The 15,860-nt window shown below is 28.3% G+C and overlaps 1 protein-coding gene across 7 annotated transcripts in view; it reads right to left on the bottom strand.

Annotated features, from left to right (window-relative positions):
- LOC145268281 (uncharacterized) overlaps window positions 1–15,860 on the bottom strand; it is a 106,615-nt gene that overhangs the window by 601 nt on the left and 90,154 nt on the right. For 3 of the 7 annotated variants that reach the window (XM_080123679.1, XM_080123684.1, XM_080123680.1), the window contains one exon: window positions 15,289–15,306. The exons of 2 other annotated variants lie outside the window; for them this stretch is intronic. In XM_080123679.1, the coding sequence (XP_079979805.1) occupies window positions 15,289–15,306 (18 nt within the window). Of the gene's footprint in view, window positions 1–6,117; window positions 6,143–15,288; window positions 15,307–15,860 lie in introns of all 7 variants that reach the window. 2 more of the 7 variants (XM_080123682.1, XM_080123683.1) reach the window with 2 other exon arrangements.

Raw genomic sequence — 15,860 nt, 5'->3', positions numbered from 1 at the left:
TAATAGTTTCAACTCTTAAGTTAGAACAAGAAAACTAAAACTGCTAATCAGTCTCGATAATCTCTCAAAACAAAATTTAGATAGAACCACAAATAATGCGGAAATGTAATATTCAGTCAACTGCATCTTTTTTTTTCATTATCAGTATTTCTATGAAATGTCTGTGTGTCTCCCACTAAAACTTCAAAACTATTCAAGATACACTTTATGTATTCTGATTTAGTATGACTCCGAGTTGGTTATGGTAAAAATTTTAGAATACCTAATTTAATGAACAAAGTTGTTCTTGATACTTAGTCAGAAAGCATTTTTCTTTAAGTAAAAAAGAAAAGTTTTGATGCATAAAAAAAAAAGGTGCTTCTTCGTTAGAACGAAAATAAAAAAAAAACAAAAATTTTCATGTAAAATTAATGGTATCTATTTAATTTTTATGTTAATTTCAACTAAGAACAACGTTATCTACTCAACTGCCATGTCGAAATTTGTTACATAAACTGCATTATTAAATAAGACAAGCATTTTCAAGCTTTACTGACAAAAACGCTTTGCCATATTTGTTTGGGACACGTGATGTAAAAAAACAAGGGAAATAACTCATAGTTTAGAATGAGACTAAGATTTTAAATTAAAAAAAAAATAATAATAATTACGTCCCCTGTTACGATACTACCTCGTTTATTTATTTATTTTTTTTTATAAAAAAAGCAAGTAATTCATAGTTTGTAATTTAAAGTTTTTTTTTTTTTTTTTTAAATAATTACTTCCCTTATGATTTGCCCTGTTTAATTTTTTTTAGCAAAACTCTTAATTTTTGCTAATTTTCTTTGAAAACTAATTCCATTAATAATTAATTTTCTACTATATTGTTTTTTCTAATTTTTGGATATGTTTATTACTGCGATACGACAATCAGGTAGCTACCATTGGTTTTACTAGAAATTCAATATTTCGATTTTCAAATGTCGTAGTTTACTGTATCATATAAAACATGTATTTTGATGATTTCATGATTCAGTGATATCCGCCAGTAAATTCTAACAAGATAAACTGCAAGTTACCTCCTGACTTCATGCTTTTTATGCGAAATTTATTTAAACTATTCTCATTAATAATTAATTTTTCATCATACTGTTTTTCCATTATTTTTGGATATGTCACTAATTTCAACATGAAAAAAAATATTTTTATTAATAATTAATTTTTTTTACTTTATCGGTTTTTTTTTTTGTATTTTTTTTGGATATGTTACTAATTTAATCATGAAAATTAAGTAGACACCATTGGTTTTTAATTAAATTCAATATTTGGATTTTTTGCTCTAATAAAAAAGCAAAGAAATTGTACAATTTGAAATAGTTTTGGAAAATTATTTTCATTAATTAATTATTTTTTTTTACTGTATCGTTTTTTATAATTTTTTGGATATTTCGACAATGCACGCGCACACACACAAAAAAACCCCAACTCTTTACAAAATATTACAAGTACCATTCAACTTACCAACTTGTCCTCCTGCAAAAAGAATAATTAGACCAGATCTTTGCCAATTTCAAAGAAAAATATTAAAATTGATGGTGCATTCTCTCAAATCGTACATGTCACTAGCCCTTTTTCAGATTCTATTGAAAATTTGTAAGCAAGGCACCTTTTTGCTCAAACTTTGAATATGTATATAGTACGAGTATTTATAAACAAGTGTATGTTTATAGGTCATATTCGCTATATTGAATAAATATGAAGCAATACTAGAAAGACAATATCTTATGTAATAAAGAATTTGTATTTTTTTTTTTTTATAAATACAAAAAACTGATCTTCGCTTTTGATACCGAATTTAAGAACATTTCAAAGAATAAAAATAATGTTAAGATTAACTTAATTATTAATTATTTATTTATCGTAAAACTGTTTTATTTATATAAGGTTACAGAGCTGACAAACATAGTTTAATCTGTTTTCATATAAGAGCCCCCCCCCCCCAATCTGTTCTGGCTTTGTGTTATACTTCTACTGGGCAGAGCCGGTACATGTGTCCTGCTAGTGGAGAATACCCTAAATAGTTCCTTTCTAAGTTCTGTAATAGTTTTCTTCCTACAAAAAAAAAAAAAAAAAAAAAGTAAAAAAAAAAAAAAAGACGTATCTGATTCCAGTTTGTCAACTTTTCTTTCGATCATTGATCTTTTTTCTTAAAAACAAAACAAAAAAGAACTTTGATTTTATTTCCTTAAAAATATTTTATCCACCTAGGAACATTTTTTTCAATGGATGCAATCTTAAGGATAGACAGCTGCTGCTACCTAATTCAATTAGGACAATTAGAATGTTTATCATTACAAGACATATAGGGAGTACAAATAGTACAGCTGCTTATTGTTAAATTTAAGATGCAAAGATCTCAATTTCAAGCATGGATTTTAGTAGGTGCTTTTTTTTTTCTTTGGAAATTTATTAACTATAAATACAGCAACAGAAAATATGCAATTAGCATATAGTACTAAAACAAATGCATTTGTTTCTTCATAAGGGTCTTCAAACCTTTGAAAAATTTAATAAAATTTAGCTTTCAAATTTAAATTAAAAAATGTGTTAGTGTTAAAAAAAAAATCGTTTTTTGAAAAATGCTCCCTATATACTGTAAAAAAAAAAAAAAAAATGTATATATTGTGAAAAAGTATTTCAAAATATTTTTAAAATAATTAAAATTATATATTTTGAGAAAAAAAATGTATATATTTCAACAATTATTTAAAAATATATATTTAAAAAAAAATACATATTTAAACTATGTATTTTTTAAATATATTTAAAAATTTTGAAGAAAAACATTAAAAAAGTTTTTTTAAATATTTAAAATATTTCCAAATAAAATACATATTTTAGAAAAAAAATACATACTTTGAAAAAACAAATTTATATATTTAAAAAAATATATATTTTGAAAAAAAAAAAAAAAAAAAAAAAAAATATATATATATATATATTTTGGGGGAAAAAAAAAAAAAAAAAAAAGCTCAGGTCACACTTGGTAGATATTCTTGATATCCTTTTCTGGGCTTTAATTTATTAAAGCTCTAGCGTTTAACAATAGACTTGATAAATGCCAACAAATTATTAACCATCTCACCAACAACAACAACCCTGAGCATATTTCTCATCTCCATGTGTCTAACACCCGTGGGCATAACTGCAAAGAAAATGGCACAGCCATCATGAGAATGACTTCTAGACATGGTGAACTTGTTAGAAAGAGCCAGTTCAATCAACTTAGTGTGGATGCCACAACCATGATCAAGGGAGTTACACTAACATTGTCGGGTCTGGGTTCACAGAACGCACAATAGTTGAACGATACAACTATGAAATTTGCAATAGTCTTGTTACTTATTATAATTACTGGGACAAGAATGTGAATAGTATAGGAATCATGCTCCATTGGCCTTGGAGCATATGCATAGAGTTAAAGTCCATGTAGTCGCAGTGGTCGTGAGTATGCTAGGTGTGCTATCAAATTGTCTGGAAGGACATTAAAAAAAACTAGGAATCCCTGTTGTGTTGAGGGTGAGTGAAGGGGGGGGGGTCTTCAGTCTTCTGCTATTGCTGGTATCTTTTGGAAAACCATTGATCTTTGAAGCTCCTGATTTAGAGTTAGGATTGAAGGAGAGTCATCTGAGAATGAATCATTTCTTTTCAAGGAGATGTTATCAAACGAAATCAAGAAGAGGAGAGGGAGGATTCAATAGCATCAGTAGAAATAAAATATGAGTGGAACAAGTTCAGAAAAGTGACATCAGGATTATTATATCTATTTGTATTTAGTTAAAGGTAATTATTTGGTTGGTCTATGAGCTTTAAGTTAAAATCCTTTGCAAAGACATGAATTGAAACTTTTTTTTTTCAGTTACTTTATACTTGAATTAAAAAATATGCATTTGCACAAATCATAATAAAAAAATAAATAAATAAAAAAAAATTTAAAGACAAGTTATTTTCCCTTCAAACCACAAGAAGCAGGCGTTTTGTTTGGAAAAAAAAAAAAAAAAAAAAAATGACAGCAAATAATGTACTTCCCAGCAGAAGACAATTATTAGGAGTTGAAGCACAACAAGGGTTGCGAGTATTTCCAGTTCCCTTGGGGAGAGAAGATGACTCAAAATAAAATTTAAAAAACAAACCTAAAAAATACAATTTTTACCATTACCCAGAAAATAAAGGTTTATATGTTATAAAAAAAAAAAAAAAAAAAAAAAAAATGGATTTCAGGTATTAAAAAAAAATTAAAAATGCATTGGCGTCAGTCATACACTCATATTCAACTAGCTTATATAAAGAGATTTTCCGTTGGTCACAATTTTTTATTTTTTTGTAAAATAAATACACTGTGAAATTTATCTCATTTAAAAATATCAGAGGTCTTAACTATTTTTAGAAACAGAAAATATTGCTTTTTAATAGTAAGATAATAAATTCCCAAGAAATTAAACAGATGCTACAACTGAAAATTGAAACCACAAAATCTCCCGCCTGATATTCAAGCAACACAGCTATTTGGATTTATAAGAAAAAATAAAATAAGATAAAATATTTTGGCGTGATGTCATAGATTTAATTTACATCGTGTTTCAAAACATGAACTTAAAACATAAGCGATAATAAAAAATAAATGGGTAAACATTAACAGCGCTGGAATACTAGTAGGGGGGGGGCCATAATTCTACTCATTCAAATATATTATTTAGAGTATTTATCGCTCATATGTATCAAATTTGCAGAAAGATTTAAAAGTAAAGCTAGGCAACTACTGAGCAAAGATGCCTTATGTGTCCATACAACAAATTGCATTAGTTGTTCTCACAAAACAATACCTAGTGAAACTAAGTAAAATCTCATTGGAAATATTGTCGATTACCAGAACACTCTACTTGTTCAAACAAAGAATACACGTGTATTGGATCTGCTTGGTTTAGATCTGCTGTCTACTCGCCGTAATGTAACAGTTGCTTCTGTTGCCTACAGATTATTTCATAGTTTTTGTCTCACTGCAATGCTTAAATACTGCCCTGTGGTACAGCCAAACAAACCAAACCTGTGGCGATATACATTAGACCCTCTGTATAATCTGTTTGCCAAGATATATACCGGTGATATCTTTTCGCATTGTGTTCTGCAAGTTTGAACGTGCTGCCTCAGAATTGTGTGAATGAACATGTATCACTGTCACATTTACAGAGTTCTGTATTGTCTAACTATTATGATATTCCTAAGTTTTACGCATTCCCTAATTAGCTTAGCAGCCTCTGTCTACTGCTAACGGTTTTATGACCATGGCTTCATAAAAGAGAAACAAAAAAATTATAAGCTAGTGACATTTAACTATTTCATTTAAAGTTTCAAGTTGATTCGATCTTCTGCAAAACCATTAATAAATATTATGCTCTCATTTTTAATATTTGCAATGATTTTAAATGATTGAGCATTGTTGTATTTCTACCAATCTAATCAATGAATATATATATACACATAAAATAAATATTGTCATCTTATATATATATTCCATTTTTTCTGTATTTTTTTATATATTCAGTCTTTATACCTATTTTTTTATTTGTAAGCCAACATTCTTATAATATATATATATATATATTAAACCTAGCTTTTCTCTGCTCCCCTGATGAGAAACATTAAGCTTTGAAATACCATGGTCTAAAGATTTTTTTCTTGTTGATTAGATGATCAAATAAAGTTTATTCAACTTTGAACTGTCATAAATTATTGATTTAAGATTAAATGAAAAGGAAATCACAGGATTAAAAAATAAAAGGTCAAATCTATGCAAGTATTGATTTGCTGGGTTCATTTATGCAGCAGCTCCAAACGGCCCAAAAATACACAAAAAGCAATTAAAAGCCGAGAGTTGAAGGATTTTAAATCTTACCCTTTCTTTTCCCCTTTCCATGTAGTTGAATCAGGTTTGTTATTTAAAATCTTAATTCATTGAATTTAAAAGTTACACTTGAAAAATATGACCTATCAGATATCTCTAAATTATAAGTTGGGCTTTAAAATTAAAAAAAAATTTTTTTTAGCTGCTGCTGCTGATTTGTATTTAAGACAATTTACCGATTCATGATTGTGGAGAGAATATCTGGTGAAAGGAAAAAAAGTAAAGAAAAAAGAAAAAAAAAGAAAAAGAAAATAGAAAAATAGAAACAAACAAACAAACAAACAAAAATATCTTATTAAAAAAAAAAACTCAAAAATATAAAATAAGTCATACAGTAACACATAAATTAAATGCAAACCATGAAAAATAAAATTAAAAGAGATTTTAACTATGTATTAAAAACTTAATTAAAAGAAACAAATAAAAAAAAAACAAATAAAAAAAATAAAAAAATTAACAAAAACAACAAAAAAAATGTCTTCAAGCCAGATTTTTTTTCCAGGGTTTATTACCTTAGCCTCCGCCTTTATGAAGACATCTACAAGGCAATGGAGCTATTTGCCCATAGCAGATACAAAGATAATCATAACTAGCGGGACCTGTGGAAATTCCACAGCGGCATCTTTCATATTTATTGCTGCTAGGCATTCTCTGGATGTTCAGCGTGAATGGAGACTGATATTATTGTAGTCCTATTAAAACTGTAAAACTATTTAAGCAATTTAGTTAGTAGAACAGATACTACTCTTTGATCCCAGCCAAAAGACCTAAGTTATATTTTAGTTGCGCATACTGCCCAAAAGTGATATCATTTATAATTTTTTTTTTTTTATATTGCATCTTCGGTAATTGGAGGGAGTGGAGGGTGGTAGCATGCTGTGAACATTAAATTTGCATATTTATATACTAATTTAATGTTTGTGGTATGTTGTTGCCGCCTGTCCTCCTTTTTAATAAATAGGATCTCCCAATCGAATAATTTATAATCTGGAAACCGGGACACAAGGGTACTATGGAATTATTATATAGATTAGCAATATATAAAGTTGGAAACGGAAAACAGGCTGTTATATCAGTAGTAAATATGGACTCGAATCCCAACAATTTCAGAGTAAATAGGCATCCAATTAACAGCTCATATAAAAATTGCTTTCTTTTCCAGAAAATATTGTGAATTTAACAATCCATATCAGGGTTTACTCTTGTATATAAACAAATTACATATATGACGGATCCCTTGCACCAAAACAGGGAGGTGACGGTGGCCCAGAGGTTAACAACACGGTCTAATAAACTGGGTGTTCCAAGTTCGAATCCAGTTTGTTCCATAAAAATTAGTTTCATTTAGGATGTTGGTAACCTTCATGTGGTCCCTTCGGTAAGTATTTAATGTTCTTTCTAGAAATAATTCTGACTGGAAAAATATATCAGGGAAAATAATAGAATGTTTGTATTCATTTGAGGAGGATGATGTGCGGGAAAAAAAAAAAAAAAAAAAAAAAAACTAGGTTAAAGAGAAATAGGCGATTCTGAATTTATAAACATAAGCTGTCATCAAGTAGACACTTTTTATTGCACCAAACTATCATAAAAAAAAAGATAGAGGAAATGCTAGATAGAAAAAATGCTAGATAGAAAAAAATGCTAGATAGAAAAAAATGCTAGATAGAAAAAAATGATAGATAGAAAAAAATGATAGATAGAAAAAAATGATAGATAGAAAAAAATGCTAGATAGAAAAAAATGCTAGATAGAAAAAATGCTAGATAGAAAAAATGCTAGATAGAAAAAATGCTAGATAGAAAAAAATGATAGATAGAAAAAAATGATAGATAGAAAAAAATGATAGATAGAAAAAAATGCTAGATAGAAAAAAATGCTAGATAGAAAAAAATGATAGATAGAAAAAAATGATAGATAGAAAAAAATGATAGATAGAAAAAAATGATAGGAAGAGAAAACGTCAAAAGAATTCTAAAAACCAAATATTTTGAATAAAAAAAATACAATCATGAGACAAGATCCTTTTTTTCAAATCTACTTTTAGCTAACAGTGTGCAAGAGAAATATTTCAGATATATTTTTATCGGATAATGTGTGAGGCGGCAAGGAAGGAGAGACATATCGTTTCCTGTGAGGATGACCATTTTTATTCATCCAGCAAAGTCAGCTGACAAAAAGCTGTCCAAGGCAACACACCAGTTGGGCTTTATATGAAAGAAAAAAGTTGTTGAACACGAGAATAAGAGAAAGAAAATGTCCTTATTCGCAGCAGGCAACACCAAAATATAAATTCTGCCCATTACAAATTTGGATCCTGCCTGAATAGATTTGTCGCAACTAAGAATTAACAGATTCATCATCACTCGTTTACATACAAGGAAAAATGTCTCAAGATTACATGAAGACTATAGTACCAACACTTTTATAATACTAGAACTCATACACTGCTCCTTATTAAACTATTAAGGAGCTTTGAGCTACTCCATATTACGTAATATAGAGATAGGTGCCTGTCCCATTGGTAAATGAAAAATTTTTTTTTTTTTTTTTTGATAATCATGCTCTAAATTATTAATTACTGATAATGAACTTTTTTTTTTCTTGAGTAAATTTGGGGTAAGACAGAAATACCTCCCACATTTTAAACTTGGACTTACTTATGCAAATGATAACAATGTTTTCATTTAGCTAATATTATTAGGTTAAAAAAAAAAAAAAAAAAAAAAGGCAAGTTAGAAATAACTTGGTATTTTTTTTTTTTTTTTTAGCTACCCTCATCAAGCAATATGGTTCGGACTGGTTCACATCGTGCTTTTACTATAGAAATGTTTTTAAAGAATGGTGAATCTAGCTGCAACACATTTCTGAGTTCATTCAAGTTAGGATGGCATGATGACAGAAATTGCACAAGCACAACTGGAAAGATCGCATGTGAAAATGTAGGAGATATTTCTGCCGCATCCTATATATAGAAATTGAAGCAATTTTTTTTTTTTTTTTATAACTACTTGCTTATATATTTATTCATGGGAATATAGAAATGTTAATGATTTATACAAAGGAAAGATGAATGACACATTTTTAAAACAAAAGAAAGCTGGGCGGAACAAACAAAGGTGAGAGGGATTTGAAAACTAAACAGCGAAGGAGGAAAGAGATATATGGAGAAGCAGATTAACGTAGGTAAAGAGAAACTTTCAAAATGAAGAGATACAAACTTTAACCTCTACATTTAAAAAAAATTTTTATTTGTGATCCCAGGCAATGTTGGGTATACTTGCTAGGAATAAAGATATTTGTTTTATATGTACATTTTTAAGAGTAACAATGTCAATAAAATAAAAAATTGATAAACTTTAACAAAACAATGTGAAGTGCAAACAAAATTACAACTGCACCAAAATCATATTCTAATTGCCATTATTATCGTAATTGTTTTGTTTTTACTTTTATGAATTTTTTTTTAAAGTTTACCAGCGTTCCTTTTTTTTTTAAAACATTTCTTTTAGTTTTTTTTTTGCAAATATTTGTATGTAAATATAGAAATACAGCTTTCCTTTGCTAATTAACATTTTCTTTTTTCATTTAATAATGTTGAATAAAGATTAAGTAAAATTAAAATACATTTGATAAACTTTAAATGAACAAACTTAAGATATTTCTTTCCTTTTAATAAAAATCACTCCAGACAAGATACGAAACCACTTATATAAGGAGCTAAAAAGAACAAAAAAGATGATTAACACAAGATATGGTCATCGATCCTAGTCTTGAAAAGACTACAGCTATAGGTAGGAGGAAAATAGTCAAAGTTAAAAAAAAAAAAAAAAATGGGGGGGAAAAAAAAAAAAAAAAAAAAATTGATCTATCCGAAAACTTTTCTACATTGTTTCAAGCCAGCAGCATTCAATTCACATTGAGCAAGTTGAACAGGCAAAGCAAGTTGAACAGGCAAAGGAGGAAGTTTCTAAGGAATATCAAATTCACAAGAAGTCCCCAGTCTTATGTATATCCTGGTTAATGCAGTACATGCAGAGGTGTCGACGTCGTTCTACATACAGCACCTAGTATTCCCAAATGGTCACCCATCTGGTACTGCTTAGGTTCAGTGTTGCTTAACTTCGGTAGTCTAATGAGAACCGATGTGTCAACTTGATTTAAAAAAAAAAAAAAAAAAAAAAAAAAAAAGCAAATTTGTACAATTTTCTTATTTCAATTCAAGCTAGGCCAAAAAATTTCTGAAACAGCTCATGATATCAATAAAGTATTTGGACCAGGAACCATTACTGAAAGTACAGCACAATGGTGGTTTAAGAAAATTCATGGCGACTATGAGAGTTTTTGAAGATGATGGGCATAGTGGTCAGCCATCGGATGTTGACGATGATCAATTAAGAGCCTTAGTTGAAGCCAATCCATACACAACTGTTTGAAAAATGCTTCTGAATTAGACGTAATGTATACAATGATTTCCAACCAATTGAGAGAGATTGGAAAGACAAAAAAACTTGATAAATGGGTGCTTCACAAATCAAACAACCAAAAGAAACACTGTTATGAAGTGTCATCTTCCCTTCTTTTGCACAATAAGAACTACCCATTTCTTGACCAGGTTGTGACTTGCGATACAAGGTGGATTCTTTATGACAACTGGCGATGCTCAGCTCAGTGATTAGGTGCTGATGTAGCTGCGTGACACTTCTCGAAGCCAGAGTTGCACCGAAAGAAGGTCATGTTGACTATTTAGTGGTCTGCGATTGGTCTCATCCATTAGTTTTTTTTTTAAATGTAAGCAAAACTATTATGGCGGCAAAGTACTGTCAACAAATGGATGAAATGCATCAGAAACTTCGACAACAACACCCAGCATTAGTTAACAGAAAAGGCCCAATTCTTTACAACAATGTCAAACTGCATGTTGCTAAACCTACCCTGCAGAAGTTGGATGAAACTGCCTCATCCGCCATGCTCTCAAGACCTCTCACCTACAGACTACCATTTTTTTTTCCAAAGATCTAGACATCTTTTCTGCATAAGAAATGCTTCAAAACCTTAAGCGACTTCATTGCCACTAAAAAGCAAGATTTTTACATTTCTGGCATAAATACACTTGATTTGCATTGTCCAAGTGTGTTCATTCTGATGATGCGTATTTTGATTAATAAATTTTTGTTTGTTGAGATATGTTCATCTGAATTTAAAAGTTAATTGCAAGAACTTTGTCAACCTGATATTATTATATGGCAAATGTAAACAAGGTAAGGTATTAAAACTTCATTTGGATTGAAGAGTGAAAATATCTACAACACATTTTATTGACAGTGTGATCTTAAAACAATGCTACCCTTACATATATATATATATATATATTAAGTAATGTGATTTATAATTTAAAAATTTAAAAAAATTTTTAAAATTTAAAAATCAAATTTTAATTAAATTAAAAATCAGTTTCATAAGAAGGAATAACAACAACAAAGTCAATTATCTGTACGATCGTTTCGGAAATCCGTGCTTTTTATTTGTGGTATACATGAAGTCACGTAGAACAATTATACATAGTTTTTTGGTAAGCACGGTCTCCTCATCAGCAAATTTAGGAGGATTTCTATTGAATTGAAAAGACACCAAAAATAAACCTAGCATTAAAAGTAAGGCAGATGAATCTTTTAGTTTTTCTTTTTTTGAAATCAGGAACTGTATTTAAAGTAGTCATTTAGATGTTTGCTATAGCTTTTTATTTTTTTTTGTTGAGATATGTTCATCTGAATTTTTTATTAAATAAAAAGCTATAGCAAACATCTAAATGACTACTTTAAATACAGTTCCTGATTTCAAAAAAAGAAAAACTAAAAGATTCATCTGCCTTACTTTTAATGCTAGGTTTATTTTTGGTGTCTTTTCAATTCAATAGAAATCCTCCTAAATTTGCTGATGAGGAGACCGTGCTTACCAAAAAACTATGTATAATTGTTCTACGTGACTTCATGTATACCACAAATAAAAAGCACGGATTTCCGAAACGATCGTACAGATAATTGACTTTGTTGTTGTTATTCCTTCTTATGAAACTGATTTTTAATTTAATTAAAATTTGATTTTTAAATTTAAAAAATTTTTTTAAATTTTTAAATTATAAATCACATTACTTAATATTGAATTAGCTCTAGGACATTTAACTATCGAGCTTATTATATATCTAAATTACAACGAGCATTTCCTGTATTTTAATTAAACTAGTAATTTCACTATTACATTAAAATACACTTAGCTCTTTAGACTATTATTCTAATCTCCTTTAAATATATATATATATATATATATATATATATATAATTAATTAATAATTACTACGTGCATAAAAGCAAGACCGTCTTAAAAGACAAGATGGCCGGTGGGCAAAAATAATTTAATCTGCTGACGTCATCACGGATAGTCCATACCGGTGACACCGGTAGGCACTCGTAACGTCTTGAAGTCAGTGTAATATTTCTTTTTTTATTAAAATGCCTTCACGGTGCATCGTTCCAAATTGCTGAGGAAATTATGGTAAAGGACCAAAAAGTGACAGTATTTTCATTTCCGAAAGATAAAGAATTATAATGCAGTAAAAAAAAAAAAAAAAAAAAAAAAAAGAAGATTTTACACCATCTCCATTCAGCAAAGTAAGTTTTAACGTGCTCCCCCCCCCTGTATTTAACACGATGTAACTATAATTTAATTCAATATTATCATCCTAAATGTTTTACCATTCAAAAGAAGAAGCTTCAAATAAATTGCTAATATTAAAAAAAATTTTTTTACAGCATACAAAACTAATGAAAATGCGAGACAACATCGACTCTTTAAAACACGATTTTTTTAAGCTGTTGACACACATGTTTTAAAAATTTAGCAAAAATTAATTTTCCTGAAATTTTTCAATATTTAAAAATAAATTATGCCGGCTGATAAAATTTTTAAACTATCTTTTAAAGCTAGAAAGATAAAATTTAAAAATACTTATTTTTATATATATATATATATATATATATATATATATATAAATATATATATGAAACTAAACTAAAAAAAAAAAAAACGCGCGTTCACTCGTGGTCTTACAATTCATTTCATTAACGTAATTGGGTTTGTATTACTGTGCACAGATTCGAAAAAGTTGTCAAAAACAAATATATAACAAATAAATGTTATCAAAGGCAAGATAAGTTACTTTTCTACCAAATATTTTTCGTGTTTTTATTCAATGTAACATGTTTATTCAGCTCGAAAAACATACAGTGTTTACCGATGTATTTTGAAAAGTAATAAATGACCAACTGAGAAAACTTGATATTTGGAACTCAGAGAATTATTATACTATATATATATATATATATATAACAAATATTCAGAAAATAAATGCTACTCTCATCCAAGAGTCATAACATTTATCTTAGCTGAATTCTTTTAGTCTTCTAAACGATTTTTTAAATATTTACTTTGTCTATTTTTGGAAAAAGTGATTAAAAAAAAAATTGTATATTATATATTAATCAGAAAAAGATTTGGAAGAAGAATAAACCAAAATTGGTACCAAATGCCCAAGATAAATAAATAGGGGTGGACAATGAAAATATAAATAAAATCAGAATTATATACTTAAACTATATATTTTCAGTATTTATTAAAATATTGGTCTAAAGTTTTCATTAGTAAAAAAAAAAAAAAAATCTGATGATAGAAAAAAAAAAAAAGACCATGTTCCAAAAATCACCTAAATTGATCAAGTAGTTTTATTTTTATAAAAAAAAAAAAAAAATCATTTTTAAATGATTTTAACTGATTAATGGGAAATCTTAGGCATTACAGCGCTGATCTTGCAAGTTATCCGCTTTTGTTTCTACAAGATCTGATGCAAGACGGTCCCTTTTTGTTTACTCCTAAAATTTGAATTTCTTGATTAAAAACAAAACTACCTGATCAATTTACATAATATTTGGAATATGATAATTTCGCTTCGTTACAGGTACATAACTCCTACAGATTTTTTTTTTTTTTTAATTTTTGGACAAGAACCAAAAAGCAGCTATCAGCAGAAATCTTTTAAAGTTTTAAATACTGAAGGATTATGGAGGAGTCCTATAACTCCAGGGTCATGAAAGTGCTGCATATTTCATGTAGCATGTCAAGAATAGACTGACTGCGCCCATTCCTTTCCAAACCTCAGAGCACATACAGCAACTGGAATTCCCAAATGGTCACCCCTTTTAAGTACTGTTCAGGTTTAACATTGTGTAACTTCAGTGATCTAATGGTGATTGGTGTGTCAATGTGATTATACTGTGTATTAAAATACTAACTGCCTCAATTTTTTTTCCTTCATTTACACTTTCATGGTGTTATCTATTCGTAAAGATGATCACTGAATTTTAACTGAATATATTACATTGCTTTACCAATTAACAAATACTGACCATTTCAGCGATAAATTTTTTTTTTTACATTTTGGTTACAAAATGTTTATTCAAAACTAAACTTAATTAGAAAACAAAAAATACAGAAAAAAATATTTTATCTATGTACATCATAGAATGAAGATATATTTCGAAAATCACATATTTTTTAAATATACAGAAATTTTTTTTATTCTTGTCTTCTTTTTTACAATTTTAAGAGTAAATTGTATTTATTACAAGACCGATTTTAATCTCGAGAGTTCAAATTGATTTATCTCCATTATTTATAAACAATGGTCGATCAAAAAATAGCCTATAGCTTCATAATAAAATCTGATTTAAAAAACAAAACTATTTGATCAATTTAAATTATTTTTGGAATATGACATCTGTTCCATGATGGATACATGCATCATAAAGAGTTATATTTTTCTTTTTTTTGAATTAATGTGTCTATCTTGATGAAGATGTGATTATGTCGAAAAGCTCTTTGATTTATAAACAATTTTTATTTATTTATTTATTTTTTTAATCTGCATTGAATTGCTTTACTAAACTTACATTTTGAATTAAGCTGAATTCTAAATAAGAACCAATATTACTTTCAATGCCCATCCTTTTTTTTTTTTTTTTTTGAAGGAAAATGGGAAATAAGGAATTCCGCTAAAGCCCAAATAAAAAAATGGAGAGGGGGGGCACGAAAAAGGAAAATAAAATGAAATGAATAAAGCATAAGTCATTTTTGATTAAATAAAAAAAAAAATTAAAAAACCAAAAAACCTCTAATTGTCAAATAGCATGAGTAGTAAGGCACCATTGTCGCAATTATCGATTTAAAAATTAAAATTTGTTCAGTTTTCCAGGGGAAAGGGATAGAATATAAGAACCATATTTTCCCCAACTCACCATGACGCCTAACTGAGCCTGTGAAACAAACATATCAATTAGCAACGTGTCTGTATATACAGATTCTTATAGTCAAAAATTCTTATAAACTGAATATTAGTTCTTTTATAGTATACATTTCAAATCGATAGATTCTGAGGATTTTGCAAGTTAGTTTAATTTATTCATTACAAACTTTGGTATATTTTTATAACTTATAACTAAAAAAGGTCCTTGTACAGTTTAATCAAGACATTAAAAAATGAAAATATAAAAAAAAAAGGTTATATTGTATGTATCCGTCATGAACTGAAGATCAAAAAAAAAAATTCACTTAATTTAATCGAGTAGTTTTTTTTTTTTTTACAGCGGAAAAACACGTTTTTATGAGAGCGCGTTGAAGGCAGACATCTTTGATGTTTTTTAAAATTTTGTTTGATTTTTATAAACGGCACGGGGAGATAACTCCATCTAAAGTGGCGACACTCCCTCCCCATCTTTAATACTAGCTTTTCTTCTAAAAAAAAAATCAAACCTTTTGCTTGGTATCATAACAAATTGTTTTTTCACTGTAAAAAAAAAAAAAAAAAAAA

The sequence above is a fragment of the Euprymna scolopes genome, chromosome 43 (assembly GCF_053919585.1).
Source record: "Euprymna scolopes isolate OS-2025 chromosome 43, ASM5391958v1, whole genome shotgun sequence".
In the NCBI taxonomy this organism is placed as follows: Eukaryota; Metazoa; Mollusca; class Cephalopoda; order Sepiida; family Sepiolidae; genus Euprymna; species Euprymna scolopes.
This window is presented reverse-complemented; position numbering and strand designations above follow the sequence as displayed.